This window comes from Camellia sinensis, chromosome 4, assembly GCF_055761805.1.
Source record: "Camellia sinensis isolate YWXY chromosome 4, ASM5576180v1, whole genome shotgun sequence".
In the NCBI taxonomy this organism is placed as follows: Eukaryota; Viridiplantae; Streptophyta; class Magnoliopsida; order Ericales; family Theaceae; genus Camellia; species Camellia sinensis.
This window is the reverse complement of record NC_138964.1, coordinates 7,490,530-7,509,046: the sequence shown is the minus strand read 5'-3', so window position 1 is coordinate 7,509,046 and position 18,517 is coordinate 7,490,530. Positions and strand designations below refer to the sequence as shown.

General features: G+C 36.9%; 2 protein-coding genes across 2 annotated transcripts; both read right to left on the bottom strand.

Annotated features, from left to right (window-relative positions):
- Positions 1 to 330: 330 nt before the first annotated feature.
- LOC114272489 (uncharacterized) lies at positions 331 to 1,407 on the bottom strand. Its single transcript, XM_028214213.2, has one exon. It carries the CDS (start codon positions 1,405 to 1,407, stop codon positions 331 to 333), a length of 1,077 nt encoding a protein of 358 aa, XP_028070014.2.
- An 11,887-nt stretch (positions 1,408 to 13,294) lies between these two features.
- RAD51 (RAS associated with diabetes protein 51) lies at positions 13,295 to 18,007 on the bottom strand. Its single transcript, XM_028214175.2, has 9 exons — positions 17,728 to 18,007; positions 15,496 to 15,640; positions 15,273 to 15,383; positions 15,034 to 15,125; positions 14,779 to 14,873; positions 14,596 to 14,709; positions 14,194 to 14,323; positions 13,822 to 13,943; positions 13,295 to 13,738 (listed from the first exon to the last, which is right to left on the bottom strand). The coding sequence occupies exons 1-9, from the start codon at positions 17,818 to 17,820 to the stop codon at positions 13,615 to 13,617; spliced, it is 1,026 nt and encodes a 341-aa protein (XP_028069976.2). The 5' UTR covers positions 17,821 to 18,007; the 3' UTR covers positions 13,295 to 13,614.
- Between the last annotated feature and the right edge of the window lie 510 nt (positions 18,008 to 18,517).

The window sequence follows — 18,517 nt, the reverse complement described above, 5'->3', positions numbered from 1 at the left end:
ACGAGTTTTCATCTTTTGAAATCTTTCCATGATAGTATCATTGTCAATGCCATCAAAAATCTTTCTCTCAATATAGACAACCAAGCTATCATTCATCAATTCATCACCCATTCGATTCCGCAATCGATTCTTCACAATATTCATAGTTGAAAATACCCTCTCAATAGTAGCAGTTGCAACAGACAAGATTAATGCTAAAGTCAAGAGTAAATACACCAATGGATATATTTTGTCTCTTCGAGTCTCCACCATTTTCTTAGCAAGATCGATAATTCCATTCAATCTTGATGACTCACTACTGGATAGAATGTCGATAATATATGTATCGAGTTAATCATTAAGTACTATAAGCTCCATTGAAGAAAATTCTTTGGGATAAAATTCGGCAATATGAATTAACTTTTTATTGTCAAAACTAGAGAACGAGTTAGATGGATTCAAACATGTCACACAAAGTAACAACTCAGTGTTCGACTTAGTGAAACGAGCATTTAATTCTTGAATTTGCATATCCAAAATAGTGTAGAATAACTCAGCGCAATAGTGATGTAAGTTTGTAATTTCTTGAGCATTACACCTTTTTCTTCCTCGAGCTACAAGCATATCATCCATTTTGGGAACATCAATTTCAGGTTTTTCACAAAAAGACAACATATCATCAAGTAAAGATGCCCACCCACTCTCCCTTATCTTTTGGAGTCGTACTTTAGAAATTTGAACTAAATTCATGGCATTAACAATATCTTGATCTTTCCTTTGTAGTGCTTGCGATAACTCACTTGTAATAGCCAATATCGTTTTCATTAAATAAAGGTTGAATACAAACTCAAATGATTGAATTGAGTCCAACAATACATTTGCTTCTGCTCGTTGTTCTGAATTTGAACCATCCTCCGAAATCATTTCAAGCACATCAATCACTGTTGAACACATACTAGCCAAATTGACTAAAGTACCATAGTGTGAACCCCAACGTGTATCACTAGCATGTTTAAGATTAGTTTCTTGATTTAAGCCTTGCCCACTAGATAGGTCTTTAGTATTAAGTGCCTCAGCAACTTTTGCAGCTTGCTTCTCCCTAACAATATCTTGGCGTTTACATAATACTCCAACAACATTCATCACATTAGAAACCAAAGTGAAAAGTAAAGCAATTTGATCATGATTGTTTGCCATGGTTACAAGTGCTAATTGCAATTGATGAGCAAAATAATGAACATAATATGCACAACGATTTTCTTTCAGTATAAGCGTTTTAAGACAATTGAACTTATCTTGCATATTACAAGCCCCATTATATCCTTGACCCTGCAATCTGGAAATACTCAATCTAAGTCTAGAGAATGAATTTTCCACAGCTTGTTTGAGTGAGAGTGTCACATCCCGAATAAATCCATTCAAGACCATATGTAAATAACAATTGAATCAGAGTATAATGTTCTTTCATTTCATGAAAGTTAATAGTACAAAAGAGTTTAACTACATAAATGCCCTATAGGTTTACATCTTTCCAAGGCCATACTTAGTTACAACAAAACCAGATATAAATCCAATACATGTAAAGGCCTTGGCATGAATTAAAACAATAACATAATACACAAAAGAGAAGCCGTTGCTCCAAGTCCCTCAAAGCTACTGTCTTGGCGGAGGCAAATCACCGACACCTGAAAATGATTTTTCCCAAATAAAGTGAGCCAAGACCCAGTGGAAACAATCTAACACAATGTATGAATCTTAACAAAAATATAAGTATGAAGTGCACACAATGCCCATGATCAATCATTTACAACTCTTTTACAAAACCACATTATGCCAAACTTTATATTTCAATTCGTTTTATCTCGATTCATGAATCATTTCCATTTCATTTAGACAACAAAGCTAAGGATGAAACTCAGTGGGTCCTTAATCCACACATCCATTATACAAACACTTCTATTTGCCATTTTACAGATATTTTGTTCGCAGGAATCGATACCCATGTATATGCGCGATTTTCGGGACTTTGATATAAACATCCATCCAATTTCATATTCCCAACACCAATTTCATTTATTTATACAAAATAACTATTTGAAACATTTTAGGACAAAAGTCCGTTTTGTTCCAAAATCCATCCTGAGTATCAAAATCAACAAATTTTTCACTACACAACCTCACATCTATTCCCATAACCACCAAAACCCTAGGTTTGTTCAAAATCATTCCAAATTCCAATATTCTTTGCACATCAATAAATAACTAAGTTAAAACTTATAGAAGAGTATAGAAAGTCCCCACCTCATGTTTAGAAGACAAGCAAAGCAAGGAAGAAAACTCAAAGACTCCAAAACCAAGTTTTGTTTGGACCAAAATAAAGCTCTTGAGACGCTTTACCTTTTTCCCAAAGACACTAGGGTAGAGAAACCAACGGATCTAGGTGACAATGTAGAGAGAGTGTGAGTTTAAGAGAGAGAGGCTCTAGATCTAGCGTTTTGAGAGGAAAAGATATGAAAAAGTGATGTACAAGGGTGTCACTGCGAACTGATATACACACAGTCTGCTTGAGCTCAAGAAGTGACGTTCGAGCGTTAGACACAATAAGTTGTTTCGTTCGAGCACAAGAAGTGACACTCGAGCGCAGAGTGCATACTCCCAGTAGTTTTGCAGACAACAGACCAATGCTCGAACGCAAGAAGGGCCGCTCGAGTTGAGACTGCTCAAGTGCAAAAAGCATCGCTTGAGCGTAGAATATATTCTCCTAATAGTTTTGTAGACCTGCAAAAGTACTAAGAGTTCACAAAGCCCACTCGAGCACAAGAAGTGCCGCTATAAAGCTCGCTCGAGCGCAAGAAGTGCTGCTCGAGCGAAAGAGTAAAATTCTGGGCAACAAAAGTTTGAAAACTAAGCAACTAACATGTTCTAAACGCAATCATTACAATCCAATAGCCAAACTCAATGAAGTATGAGGAAAATAAGACAAACAATAATACAAAACCACGAAACCCGAGACGAAGGTACAAAAGGATCGGGTTAAAACCGGAATCGTTATAATCTCTCCCCCTTAAGGAAATTCATCCCCGAAATTTAAAATCAGGTTTTAAAACTATGTTTAAACTGATTACAATAAAGGTAATTAATCAGTTTCGTCACCATTCCGTCACCATGACCCATCCTTCGGTCACACATTCTCATCAACTCGATACACAAGTTCTAACATTAAAAGTACAATTCATATTTTTCCAAAGCATACACAATGTTTACATTAAATCCGTGTTTCCAAAACACATACAACATACATAATGTTTCCATATTTTCAAACACATACAATGTTTTCATATTTCATTAACATAATCAAAATTACAATACATGCTCAAGCATTAACAAATAAGTTCAGGTATTTCTCACGGACTTCTAACTCACGTTCCCAAGTTGCTTCTTCAATCCCGTGATGTTTCCACAATACTTTAACTAAAGGAATTGTCTTGCCTCAAAAGACTTGGTCCCGAATATCCAAGACTCTCACTGGTCTCTCTTTATACGAGGCATCCTTATCTACCTCTAAGTCGGTCCAATCCAACACGTGTAATAAATCTGGCTCATACTTCCGAAGCATACTAATATAAGACACATCATGAACTTTGAAAAGCTGTGGCCGCAAAGCCAAACGATAAGCTATCTCTCCAATCCACTCAAGGATCTCAAAAGGCCTAATGAATCAAGAGGACAACTTTCCACTATTTCCAAACCTCATCAAACCCATCCTAGGTGATATCTTCAAGAAGACATGGTCTCCTACAACAAAAGGCAAGGGTCTTCTCCTACGGTCGACATAATTTTCTAGCAACTCTAAGCAGTAACCAATCTCTTATGGATAAGTGCAACTTTCTCCATCGTTTCCCGGACTAACTCTAGACCCAACATAGGTGCATCATCCACCTCGGCCCAATACACAGGGAATCTACACGGTCGACCATACAAGGCCTCAAACGATGCCATACCAATACTCGATTGGAATCTATTGTTATAGACAAATTCCACTAAGGGCAAGTGTCTCTCCCACGACCCCTTAAAGTCAAGGACACAACCCCGAAGTATATCCTCAAGGATCTGAATAGGACGCTCGGACTGCTCGTCAGTCTGAGAATAGTACATAGTGCTAAAAGTCAAACTCGTGTCCAAGGCACTCTGTAGACTCTGTCACAACCGAGCTGTGAAACATGTATCTCAATCTGAAACAATCATTATAATGACCCCGCGCAATCTCACTATGTCCCTAATATAGAGGTCGGCAAGATGATCTACAGAGTCACTCACATGCATAGGTATAAAGTGCACCGACTTGGTCAACCGGTTAACTACCACCTAAATTGCATCACTACCCTGTTGAGTCCTCGGAAGGCCCACAACAAAATCCATCATGACATGCTTCCACTTCCACACGACTACAGATAAGGGTTGCAACAAACTCGCTAACCTCTGATGCTCGGCCTTCACTTGTTGACAAGTAAGGCACCTCAACACAAATACAGCCACATCCTTTTTTATTCCCCTCCACCAAAACTGGCGGCTAAGGTCATGATACATCTTTGTGTCTCCCGGATGCACCACAAAGCGTGAATGATGAAACTCTCAGAGTACTTCATTTCGGCAAGACTCTGGCATGAAGAGACGATGAAGGTATCTAATACTCAAGTCGGAGTACACGTTCAAGCCTCTCTCTACCTTTTCGCTGAAGATCTTCTCCCGAAGGAATTCTACCTCAAGGTCACCCTTCTGTGCTTCTATCACTCGATTTACAAGTGTAGGTTATGCAACTACTGAAAACAAGGTTGCTGACTCAACGGACTCGCCAAGATGCAAGTCAAACTCCCTAATAGCACCCAACATTTCCCATTCCCAAATGCCAATATAAGCTACACTACTAATAGATTTCCTACTCAATGCATCGACGACAACATTGGCCTTTCCTAGATGATAATGTAACTCAAAGTCATAATCCTCTATGAACTCTATCCACCTCATTTGCCTCAGATTCAAGTCTTTCTGTGTAAACAGATATTTCAGACTTTTGTAATCAGAAAACACGTCAAACTTTTCACTATATAGATAATGCCTCCAAATCTTTAAAGCAAAGATCACTGCCGCTAACTCTAGGTCATGAGTAGGGTAGTTCCTCTCATGTGTTTTCAATTGCAGCGAGTCATAGGCTACTACCTTCCCCTCTTGCATCAAAACACAACCCAAACCTTCTCGTGAGACATCACAATATACCGAATAACCTAAACCTTTCTCAGAAATAATCAATACTAGAGTAGTGGTAAGTCTAACTTTAACCTCTTGAAATGACTTCTCACAAGACTCACTCCATACGAACTTGATCCATTTCCTTGTCAGTCTAATCAATGGTGAGGCTAGCTTAGAGAAATTCTTCACAAATATACCATAATACCCGGCCAACTCCAAGAAACTACGGATCTCGAAACCATTTTTAGGTGGTTTCCAATCTTGCACTGTCTTTATCTTGGATAAATCTACAGTCACTTTTTTCCCGGATACCACATAGCCTTCGAACTTAACTTCCTTCAGCCAAAATTCGCATTTCCCAAACTTAGAATACAGTTTGTGGGCTCTAAGTAACTCAAGCACCACTCACAAGTGTTCTTCGTGCTCCTCCTCAAAGGGTAAGTAAATCAAAATGTTGTCTACAAAGACGACCACAAACGGTATAGGAACTCACGGAAGATCCAATTCATCAAATCTACAAAACATGGCTGGTGCATTGGTCAACCCAAAGGGTGTCACTAGAAACTTGTAATGGCCATACTGCGTACGAAATGCCATCTTCTAGATATTCTCCTCCCTTACTCTTAACTGGTGATAACCCGATCTCAAGTCTATCTTAGAGAAACAACAAGACCTCTTCAACTGATCAAACAAATCATCTATACGAGGTATTAGGTACTTGTTCTTAATAGTTACCTGGTTCAACTTTTTGGTAATCTATACAAAATCGCAATGCATCATCTTTCTTTTCGGCAAAGAGAGCTGGTGCTCCCCAAGGTGAAGTACTAGGGCAGATAAAATCCTTATCTAACAATTCTTGGAGTTGAATCTTCAACTTACTCAACTCGGTAGGTGCAAATCTATACAGTGCCATAGAAATCGGTGCCGTGCAGGGCACTAAATTAATAGAGAACTCGATTTCTCGATAAGGTGGTAAACTAGTAAGATCCTCGGGAAAAACGTCCAGGTATACACAAACCACCCTTGGCAACTCAACTCAGACTTCATCACACTCCCTGCTCAAGAAGTTGGCAAGAAGGCAACTAAGTTCACTCCGCTCATGCAGATCATGCACCGGTGATAAGACTATTAACTCGGTTCCCCAAGAAATAAAAGCAATCACTGCTCAAGGTACATACAGTAACTCTCTAACGGTAGCAATCTATGACAGCCCGATATGATGACAACTAGTCCATATCCAAAATAACATCAAAACTAGACATGTTAATCAACACAAATACAAAAAGAAGTTGGTGACCGGCAACCTCTATGTCAACCCCGACACCCCTGCTTCAAAGTAATTTCACTACTAATAGGTGACTCTATGCAGATAGAAGATGCTAATCGAGCCAACTCTAACCCTTAAACCAATGCAAATGCAGATGAAATAAATAAATGGGATGTACCCGTATCAATCAATACATTAGCAATTGAATTGCAAAACAAGAAGGTACCTCTCACTACCGAAGGAGCTGGTACAAGATCTGGTACGGTAATATCATATACGCCCTGTAGATCTCTACTCACCCCTCTGAGCATAAGCCTGATGCACCGACTGAGCTGAAGAGGCTCCTTGATTGGCCCCCGAAGTTTGTGTTAACTAGGCCGGTTGGTGGCTCTGTGTCTGCCTCGAACCAGACGCCCTAGGTATGTCATCCAATTGAGGGTAAAACCTCTTTATGTTCCCCGCCTGCCCACACTGATAACAACTGAGCGGCTTGCCTCTCCCTTGACTCTGGCTCTAAGAACGAACCAAAAACGATGCAGACCATTGCCTTCCTCCTTTCTGCGGGTAAACCGAAGACTTGTGGCCCAACTGACCACACTTGAAATAAGTGACATCTTCCTGATCAACTCTCCCAGAGCCCAAACTTGGTACTGGAAAAGTGGACCTCGACTGAGCTTCCTGAGACTGCTGTGGGTTAGAACCCCTCAGCCTCTTATTATCCCCCTGAACATCCTGACTCCTCTTGGAACCCCTTATCCTCTTCTCCTTTGTCTGCATTACGGTCTCCAAGTGAGCTACCACCTCCACAAAGTGTCCATAATCTCTAATCATTAACCCGGCTACTTTGAACATGAGTCCGGTCCTCAATCTCTTCTTGAACTCTAAATAACGGCACTCCTCAGTCGCCACGAGTTCTAGTGCAAACCTTGACAAATTAGTAAATATGACTTCAAACTCAACCACCGGAGTGTTTAACTACACAAGCTTGAAGAACTGATCTCTCAACTTCTCCCTAACAGTGGGAGGCAAAAACTTGTCTTGGAAGGTGCTGACAAAAGCCTCCCAAGTCACACCAATATGCCCACGCACATACTTCCACCACTGACTCACATCTCCCTTCAGTTGAAAGGATACCAAGGTCACTCTCAGTTAGTCATCATCGATGCCAATTATCTCAAACGTCTTTACTATATGCTTTAGCTACTTATCCTCCTTCAGTGGCTTCTTGGGATCACCCAAAAACTCATTCGGATTCGACCGGAAAAACTCCCACCTCAAGAAAAACGGCCTTGCCTTAGCTACTTGGACTTGGACTTGATTATCAGTTCTGGGAATCCCCATAGACTCCCGCAATGCTCCAGCCATTTGGCGGGCTAAAGGCGTCCATGGCCTATTGACCAACTGGTTCGGCCACATTGACTCGACCAACCCCTTCTTCTTGTGCCGGAATATCATCCGATAAAGGCACCCCATGCCTCCTAGGCCTACCACGCCTACCACCACCATATCTACGTCCTGACATCCTAATGAAGGTAACACGAGATTAGCACATTTACAAATATGTCAAAGCTAACTCACTCGCATCCTAATGCGGCGGACAACAGTAATTCACTCCATATAAGTATGTTATCATATAAACACATACGAATTTCATTTCCGGATAATGACCATCCCGCAGCATTGCCCGAGTTCCAATTAGAAATAGCAGTGATCAAGTGCTCTTCTAATAGGACTTCTAGAAACTTGTAGACTTAATCAACATTCTATAAACTAAATCTCATACCCATATAACCACATAAACATGTTATCATGTAAGCACATCGTACATACTAAAGTCTCTGTCAAGTGAGACAAATCCATAGTGGCAATAACCATTTCCCACGTACCTAAAATATCCAAACCCGGTATGCTCTGATACCAAGTTGCCACGTCCCGAAATAAATGCCATAAATCCATTCAAGACCATATGTAAATAACAATATGAATCAGAGTATAATGTTCTTTCATTTCATGAGAGTTAATATTATAAAAGAGTTTAACTAAATAAATGTCTTATAGGCTTACATCTTTCCAAGGCCATGCTTGGTTACAACAAAAGCAAATATAAATCCAATACATGTAAAGCCCTTGGCATGAATCAAAACAATAACATAATACACAAAAGAGAAGCCTTTGCTCCAAGTCCCTCCAAGCTACTGTCTTGGCGGAGGCATATCACCGATACCTGAAAATGATTTTTCCCAAATAGGGTGAGCCAAGTCCCAATAGAAACAATCTAACACAATGTATGAATCTTAACAAAGATATAAGTATGACATGCACACAATGCCCATAATCAATCATTTACAACTCTTTTACAAAACCACATCATGCCAAACTTTATATTTCAATTCGTTTTATCTCAATTCATGAATCATTTCAATTTCATTTAGACAACCAAGCTGAGGATGCAACTCAGTAGGTCCTTAACCAACACATCCATTATACAAACACTTTAATTTGCTATTTTATAGATATTTCGTCTGCCATAATTGGGACTCATGTATCCACGCGATTTTCAAGACTTTTGTCTTGGACACACAGGCCAACTTAATTCAATGAAGTCCATCCTCTTTTTTCTCCCAAACATCATACATTTGCAATGTAATAAAGACATAGTCATATTCAATGATAATGAATAAGAGATTTGTTTCAATTTATCTAATCCTCATGCAATTTCTACAATAATCATAGTTATCCTCAACCAACAGCTAAAACAGATATTTATAAACAAATATGCAATCTCCAAGACAGATAAATTATCTAAATTTTCATAAGTGAGAGGTAATACATATCCAACTCCACCATTTATATAAACATCCATCCAATTTCATATTTCCAACACCAATTTCATTTATTTATACAAAATAACTATTTGAAACATTTTGGGGCAAAACTCTATTTTCTTCCAAAATCCATCTTCGGTATCAAAATTAACAAATTTCTCACAACACAACCTCACATCTATTCCCATAACCATTTTTAATACATACATTTGAAAATCCCTTTTTTGATTTTAAACAAAAATCCTAAGTTTGTTCAAAATTATTCCAAATTCCAATATTCTTTGCACATCAACAAATAACTACGTTAAAACTCATAGAATAGTGTAAAAAGTCCCCACCTCAAGTTTAGAAGATGAGCAAAGCAAGGAAGAAACCTTAAAGACGCTGAAACCAAGTTTTGTTCGGACCAAAGTGAAGCTCTTGAAACACTCTACCTCTTTTCTAAAGACACTAGAGTAAAGAAACCAACGAATCTAGGTAAAAATGTAGCAAGAAAGTGAGTTTGAGAAAGAGAGGCTCTAGATCTAGGGTTTTGAGAGAAAAATATATGAAAAAGTGATGTAGAAGGGTACTGCTGTGAACTGATATACACACAGTCCGTTCGAGCGCAAGAAGTGACGTTCGAGCGTCAGACACAATAAGTTGTTCCGTTCGAGCGCAAGAAGTGACGTTCGAGCGTCAGACACAATAAGTTGTTCCGCTTAAGCGCAAGAAGTGACACTTAAGCGCAGAATGCACACTTCCAATAGTTTCGCAGACAATAGACTAACGCTCGAACGCAAGAAGGATAGCTCGAGCTGAGACCGCTCAAGGGCAGAAAGCACCGCTCGAGTGTAGAATACACCCTCCTAGTAGTTTTGCAGACCTGCAAAAGTACCGAGAGTTCACAATGCCCGCTCGAGCATAAGAAATGCCGCTCGAGCGGAAGAGTAAAATTCTAGGCAACAAAAGTTTGAAAACTAAGCAACCAATCTGTTCCAAACGCAACTATTACAATCTAATAGCCAAACTCGCAGAAGTATGAGGGAAATAAGACATAAACAATAATACGAAACCACGAAACACGAGTCTAAGGTACAAAAGGGTCAGGTTAAAACTAGAATCGCTATAGAGAGAACATTCGTATTAGTAACATGCTCAATATCCAAAAAACGCTTAATCACTTGGCTTTTTTTGTCAACATATTGTATTACAACTGCCATTTGCTCCTCGATTGATATGTCACGGGCTTCATTAATCAAAATAGAAAAAAATGCATCACCAAGATCTCTAATAATCACACTGATAGTTTTAAATGTGGCCACATTTACAATATCTTTTTGAATATTAGAAGATATCAACTTGAGATTTTGTGGAGCATTGCTCAATGCAACAACTTTGGCATTTTCATTATGATTAACAAGAAAATTGAAAGTTCAAGAAAATTTCCTTGGTTACTTGAATTTTCAAATTCATCATGCCTACGAAATGCAAGTCCTTGTCTTAGATGAAATTTGACACAATCAACCGATGCATTCAAACGAGTTCGATACTCAATTCGAGCTTGATCATATTGTTTGGAAAAAATCATTTGAATATGTTGATTTTGGTTTAACAAGTCTTGGCATTTACTTGAAACTTGATTATGAGCACTATTGGGACCTCCAACATGAGTCTGAATTTTTTATTTTTTCTTCGAATTTGAGAAACCCTCACCAACAAAAGAATCACCACCAGCTTGATCTCCAATATCAGGTTTGAAAAGATGACAACATAAACAAAATACTGCATCTTTTGCTACGCTATATTCCAACCAATTAGGAATGGGACCTCCAACATGAGTCTGAATTTTTTATTTTTTCTTCAAATTTGAGAAACCCTCACCAACAAAAGAATCACCACCAACTTGATCTCCAATATCAAGTTTGAAAAGATGACAACATAAACAAAATACTGCATCTTTTGCTACGCTATATTCCAACCAATTAGGAAATTCACTAAACCAAGCCTGATTAAATCGCCGAAGTTTTTGTCCAAATGATTTTTGTAGAAAATTATGATAACGAGGTTGACAAGGACCTTTTTGTAGATATGCCCTACGAATTTGGTCTCGATCATTAGCATTATAGTCCATAATCTGAGACCGTAGTCATGGATCTGCAGGAAGGTCTACTAAGTTGATTTTTATGCGACTTTGTTTTGCAGAAGAATAATTATAATCTTTTTTTTGAGGAAGAGATGATTCCAACTTTGATTTTCTTTTGAAATATTTCTTCATGAGTGTTTTAAAAAATAAAAATAAAAACAAAAATTCATAATCAAAATCACAAACCCCCACAAATCAAAATCTCCAATTTTAATACAAATTAAAAATTTAAATTTAGCACAAATCACAACAAATAAAATTTCTAATATACCTATATTATAACAAATGAAAGTCCCTAATTTAAATAACAAATACTACAAATTAATATTTTTAATTGTAGCACAAATCAAATCCCTAATTTTATTATAAATCATGAGCAATTAAGATTCATAATTTTAACATATCAAAATCTCTTATTTTAATATAAATAATAACAAATCAAAAAAATTTACAAATCAAAACTTAACAAATAACTATAAATTAATACTCATAATTTTTATTTAAAAATCATAAATCATAAATCATAAATAAAGTTACCTTTAAACAATGAAGAGAAGATATAAAGATTGTAGTGTAATCCCAAATCTGTGTTGTGTGATCCTAATTGGTAAATCACGAGTTGATAAATTGCGAAGTAATAAAGAGAGATAAAGAAAACAAAAAAAAATATGAAGACATTTAACAAATACTGTAAATAAATAAATAATTTTATATTTAACCTTGTTGCCGTTTTCCCATGAATCAAAAGAAAAAAAAAAAAAAAATTGGATTAGAGTTATGTCAGTGTGTTTGGGTGCGTTAGTGTGTTTGGAAATTGGGTGCGTTAGTGCGTATGTTAGTATTTTTGGGTCAAATTGGGCTGCTGTATAGGGGCACTGTGTGTAAGCCACAAGCAATCCTCAAAAAAAAAAAAAAAAAGAAAAGTCAAGGGAACATGTGATCCCCTGCCCCCATGTCCCTCCACTCCCATATGGCCCCGTTTGTTTTGGGTGAAAGAGAGGGTATTGAGATTGCTAATACCAAGGTATTAGTAATAGCCTTATTTGTTTTGGGAGAAGGCCTTGAGACTATTAGTCCCTTGGTATTACTAATACCCTTTGAGAGGGGATTGGTAAGAAGGAGGTAGAGATGGTATTAGAAAAATAGTGAGGGGATTAGAAATTTTTTTATTTTTTATATATGGGAAATTTTTTTTAAAATATAATTTTTAATTTTTTATATTTTTTTATTTGTTTTATTATTTTATATAAAAATAATTTAACAATTCCTCAGTACTAATCCCCTCACTATCAATCCCCTCCATTCTATCTCCCAAAACAAACGGGACCTATATGTATATGATCTTTATGTCATTTGAAAATAAATAAATAATATAATAATAATAATAAGATATCATTATACATAAGTATTATATTTTCGAAAGACAAATTTCACTTTAACGTATTGTACTTTACTCTATGTGCAGGTTTACCACTTGTAATGTTTAAAAATAAGTACATAACTCTTTACTACCTTACAAGTTTCAAATTTTAGTTCATAAATCATAGAGTTATTTGCTTATTTTCAAATAACATAGATAAATTAAATATGAGTAAATCATAAGGGATAAAGTAAAGTTAGCTCAAAATTATAAGATCATAAAGGGCTAAAGTATAGTCAGCCATTTTCTGATCTATACTTGTAATTACTTGAGTCCCCTGTCACAGTCCAGCTGCCAATTTGCTTAGAACAGCTTGCATGTCAATGCGCCAAAGATTTAGAGGCATTTTTCAGTGAATCCCTTCAAATACATTATTAATGTATACATCAATCTACAAGTGAATATAAATCCCCACAAAAACAATGATCAAATTATGATAAAGATGCTTTGCCAAAACTCAATCAAAATTTTTACATCCATTTCAATGAAGAAAGAAGCTCAAATTCTTACAATCAATGGGAACTTCAAAAGCAATATCCAAAAGGTAAAAGGAACAGAAAAATAAAGAAATCTATCATCCTCAGACCAAAAGAACACTGCATTTGATGCACAACTGCTCTTGAAACATTAGATATGCCAAGAAAGAAATTTCACTGTTACTTGCATATCAATGATTTACATAAGATCACATGTTGAAGAACAAGAAGGCCTCAAGAAAACTTCAAAGGAAATTTTGGGGTGGTGTTGTTAATTAGTCCTTGACATCAGTAACACCTTCTGCGGAAATCTGAAAGCGTGCTTCAGCTTCAGCAAGACATGGAGAACTTATTACTTTACAAATGCGTTCCTCGCCTCTTCCCTTTCTGAGAGCAAGCCTGTCACATAGATGGACAATGACTGGTGAACTTCCAAAAAATTAATGGGATAAGAAAGAAAACCATTTGTGGCACAAGCATACCTTGTTGTAGAAGCATGAGCCATGATGTTACCACCAATAGGTTTGATTTGAGGCCCGGCAAAAATGGCAGAACCATCCACTTGGGCAACAACTTGATTTGTGATAACAACAGCTACACCAAACTACAATAAGATAGAAAAAGGCAAATTATGAAAAATATATATCCTTCTTTCATGAATTGCATCTAAATCATGTGCAAATGCCTGTTGGCATACAAATAAATGAGTAAATAAATCATGGAAAGAGACTGTAATATTTTCCACACCATGTAGAAATCCCAGAATCATGATTCTCACAGCCTAAAGCTCAAATGATGAGCAAATACCATCCCGTCACGTAAAATCATGTCAACAATAAATAAGAGAAACCAACCTCATCTGCTAATTTCTGAAGACTTCTCAAGAACTTTGCAAGATGCATTTGCCTGGCTGACAGCTCTCCCCTTCCAGAAAAATCCGTTCTATAAAGAGCAGTAGCACTGTCCACTATCATAAGAGCAAACCTATTCGATCAAAATTTACTACACAATAAGTTCAGGTTAAGTCAACCCACATAAACTACAAAAGATATTATAAGGCAATAATCAGAAATCTCTTTCTATTGTTTGTATTAACTATTAGAAGTAACATCTATGAATGCCTCCCAAATGCAACTCGAAAAAGGAAGGAAAAGAGAGCAGATGCTAATCAAAGGGAAACTAGAGGCATTTTTGTTATTGACTCTGCCTGATATGATATTGAGCAACTGGGGGAAAAAAAGTAAATAAAAGAATACCTGGTTTCCACCATCATTGAAGCAGCTTCAAGCAAAAGCCTTGATTGATGATCAGTGTTGTATGCTCTAGCATAGGCCACATTCTCCAAAACATCAGCACCATTCAATCCAAACCTGCAGCATTTACGCCATTAATGACAACTAACATGACGCATGTTTATCTTAAGGTAGCATTACAAATACCTGTCTGCTATCTGTAGGAGTCTCTGCGGTCTGAATGTGCCCTCAGCATCAATGTACATTGCTTTTCCTTCACCACCGCCTTGATCTAATGGAAGCTGATATTTTAAAATGTAGACAAGTATGAAGTGAACACGTTAATGTGATAATGAAACAGATTGATATTGCAACTAGCCACTGGGTTAACAAAATTAAAAAAATTTCCAGGCCAATGAATAGTCTAATGAACCTATGACATAGAAACATGCTACATCTTACTTGGCAAGTGACGCACAGTGTGTGACAAAGCTGAGTCTTTCCAGATCGAAACTCGCCATAAATTTCAGTTATAGATCCAGTCTCAATTCCTCCTGTGAAAGACAACCATGTGAGCTTAAAAGACTAGAAGTTATCAATTGCAGACAACTACTTCCAGGTTGCAACATTTATGTATCAATTGCAGACATTTATTTATGTATTTTGCATTGTAAAAGAATTGCATTATCAATGAAAATTACCCTCTAAGACCTTGTCAAGTTCTCGTGATCCAGAAGTTAACTGAATGATTTCAAGCCTTTGCGCATGGAGTTGGCTAGCACTAGTGAAACCCAAAGGAATCAATTTGGAAGCTGTTTACAAACAATAAAAACTGGAAATTTAATGGTTTTAACATTTCACCAATCATAGAAAATGCATTGAAGGGAAAGCATAAACAAACAACAACAAACTGTGAAAACATGCCTGCCTCAATGATCTTGTCAACTTTTGCTTCGCTGATTCCTTTGATTTGCAGAAGTTCTTTCCTTGGAGAGTATGCAACAGATTCAACTGTGCAGAGACCAGCATCTTTAAGCTTCTTTATATCAAGGGAAGCAATTCCAGATGCCTTCAGATGAATAAAGAAATGTCAATGTGTTACATGGACTCTTTTATTTCCCCCACAATACCCGTGTCCACCGGATATGACATCAGTAAGAGTGTGGGATATGTGTCCGACACTCGTACCCAATTTAGACACTTGGATCCTTTAATTTGTTGCAATATATGAGAAAAAGAAATTCACATATGCTAGTAAAGCAATATTTTTAGCCTCTCACATGAATTAGACATAGGAACTTCATATTTTTTCTAAATCCTACTCAATATCAAGTATATTTCTATATAATTTACAATATTTCATCCAAGAATATTATATAATATGCAATATAAATGTGTATATGATGTGTCTCCGCACCCATATCCAAGACCTTAAGATTTAAATTTATGAAAGTTTGACACTTGGATACACATCCACACCTGATACTTGTACTTGAGTCCATGTAAGGCATCAGATTCAAACCAAGTATATGCAGGTGTTGTAAAAATGTACAGAGCAAAATAATGTAATAACCATTTTTTTCTTTTTTGTGGATAAGCAAGTGTTTTATTACTAAAAAAAGAAGATACACAATATAGCTCAATACATCTCTCTAAGGGCAGCCAGAGTTTTAAAAGGCTTTCCTGAGGCTCGCCTTGATGCTCGCCTCGCCTTGAGGATAAGGTAAAACGCATCAAGGCTTTGATTTTTAAGAATTACTCCCCAAAGGCTTGCGCATCGTAGTTTGAGACATGCCCCTTAGGTGTGCTTTGTATGCTTTTTGCATATAAACATGTGAGGAGTATACACATACAGAGGTTGCCTTAGACTTTTATTAAACTTAGTTTATTGGATTGTTTAAACATAAAAAAATAAAAAGAAACCCTTTTTGCAACTATATTTTACAGGAAAAATTAAGTAAATGATCAATCAAGAAAAAACACAATTAATGGTCACGTGAGAAGCTCAATTACTGAAGTTAAGAATATCAATTTCACTTTTAGTGAAGGAAAACTTCCTTTTATGCAGTAAAATGTTCAACGCATTAAAGCGAAAAGTATTTACACTTTCATATTTAATTTTGTTTTATTTTTTTACTATTTTAAAATATTTAATTTATTGACTAAATATTAAAATTTGAAATTTGAAATGCTTACGCCTCCACGCTCTAAGGCTTACGTCTCGCCTCATGAGGGCTAAAACACCTCGAGGTACGCATTCGCCTTTAAAAACTTTGAGAGCAGCACATGCAAAAGCAACAATCCTCCTAAGATGAATCTCTCACAAACCGATAGTCTAAGTTAAAGAGCAAAACGAAATAATCTCATGTCTCTCCCTCACAACCCAATCTTGATAACTTAACAATTGGTAGAAGACGGCTTAATGAGGTGGTTTTGTCCTTTCGATCTGGCATGTTTGAGGGTATAAATATCTCTCTCTCTCTCTCTCTCTCTCTCTCTCTCTCATTGAAAGGGAGACATTTGCTTCACTAGCTACCTCATTGGCAGTAAGAGACATGAAGGGGTAAAAATTCCCACCAATTCTGAGGCTTGCATTTGCCTATGGAGTTGTTGTAAGAACTTTGATCATATGTAACAACCAACCCTATTTTCTAACGATTAAAAGTAAAACAAACCCATCAGAAACCAACCCCAAAATGTCGTTCTATAGGCTGGCTAGCTTGAATGCTGAAATTAATAGGGTTTGTCAACAAAACACGGTTCACATTACGAGAATTACAGGAGTATTGGACTTGGAAAAAAATTCATTTGCAATAGAGCATAAAAAAAGGCAATTTAGGGGTAGAGAGGTTAGCTAAAAACCTAGCCCTAGAAATGGAAAGAAGTGACAATTGTGGGTAAAACAGCATACAATAGGCAAGAATTAAAGCCAATGCGAAAACCCATTTGTGGATCTTGACAAAGAATCTGAAATAATTGGATAGTATAAATAAAGCGGACCTCATATATAGTACGAAAACAATAACCAAAAACAAAAACAAAGAAAAACCCTTTATTCGTTTGGTTTTATTAGAGCAAAATGAATGAGATACCCATTTGGGAAAAAAATTGGGAAATGTAGAGGGCGGTGGTGGTTGAGAGAGGGTGTGGTGTTACCTGAAGGTTTTCAACAGGGAAAGGACCATGCTGTTGCATATCATCTACTTGGTCGTGTTCTTGACCCATCTTCTGGTTTCTTACTTGCTCCATGGCCGATCGATCCGTAAATCTCAGAAAGAGAGAGAGAGAGAGAGAGAGAGAGAGAGAGAGAATGATACTCCTAGAATTTTATGATGGAATTTTTGAAAGCGTTTGTTCGGAGAGTGAGGCGCCAAAAACCAGCGGCAGTGGCTTACAGAGAAAGCTTTTTGAGGCGTACTGAAAGGAAAGGAGTCACATTACATTTACAATCCAAACAATTTCAATCAGAACCCAACACCACTCCCAACCCAACACCACTCCACTTTAATATTGGTGGGCCGAACTCTAAGCCCAACAATCTCTGTGGGTCGATTTTTTATTACGTGTCTTTTCAAAATGATGAAATGAGTGCTCCACTTTAATCTTTCTTATGACATTTTGTCAATTTCAAAATTTGAAAATTTTCTTTATGCAAAACAATTGTTATGGGTATTGGTAATATTAGAACATTTATGGAGCATCCCCACAATCTCCTTTCATTTATTCTTGACATGGGATTCTATAGAATTTTACAATACTCCTAAATTTCTCATTTACACTACATTGAAAATCAACAAAATTAAACTATAATATGTGATCGTTTTTCGTTCTGCAACTAAAAAATTGGAGTTTCATTTTGATGCTAAATTTCTTTTAACCCCCATCAAATCGAACCTAATTGTTTACACCTGTAGTGGTAGAAAGGGGGGAAAAATAAAAAAAAAAT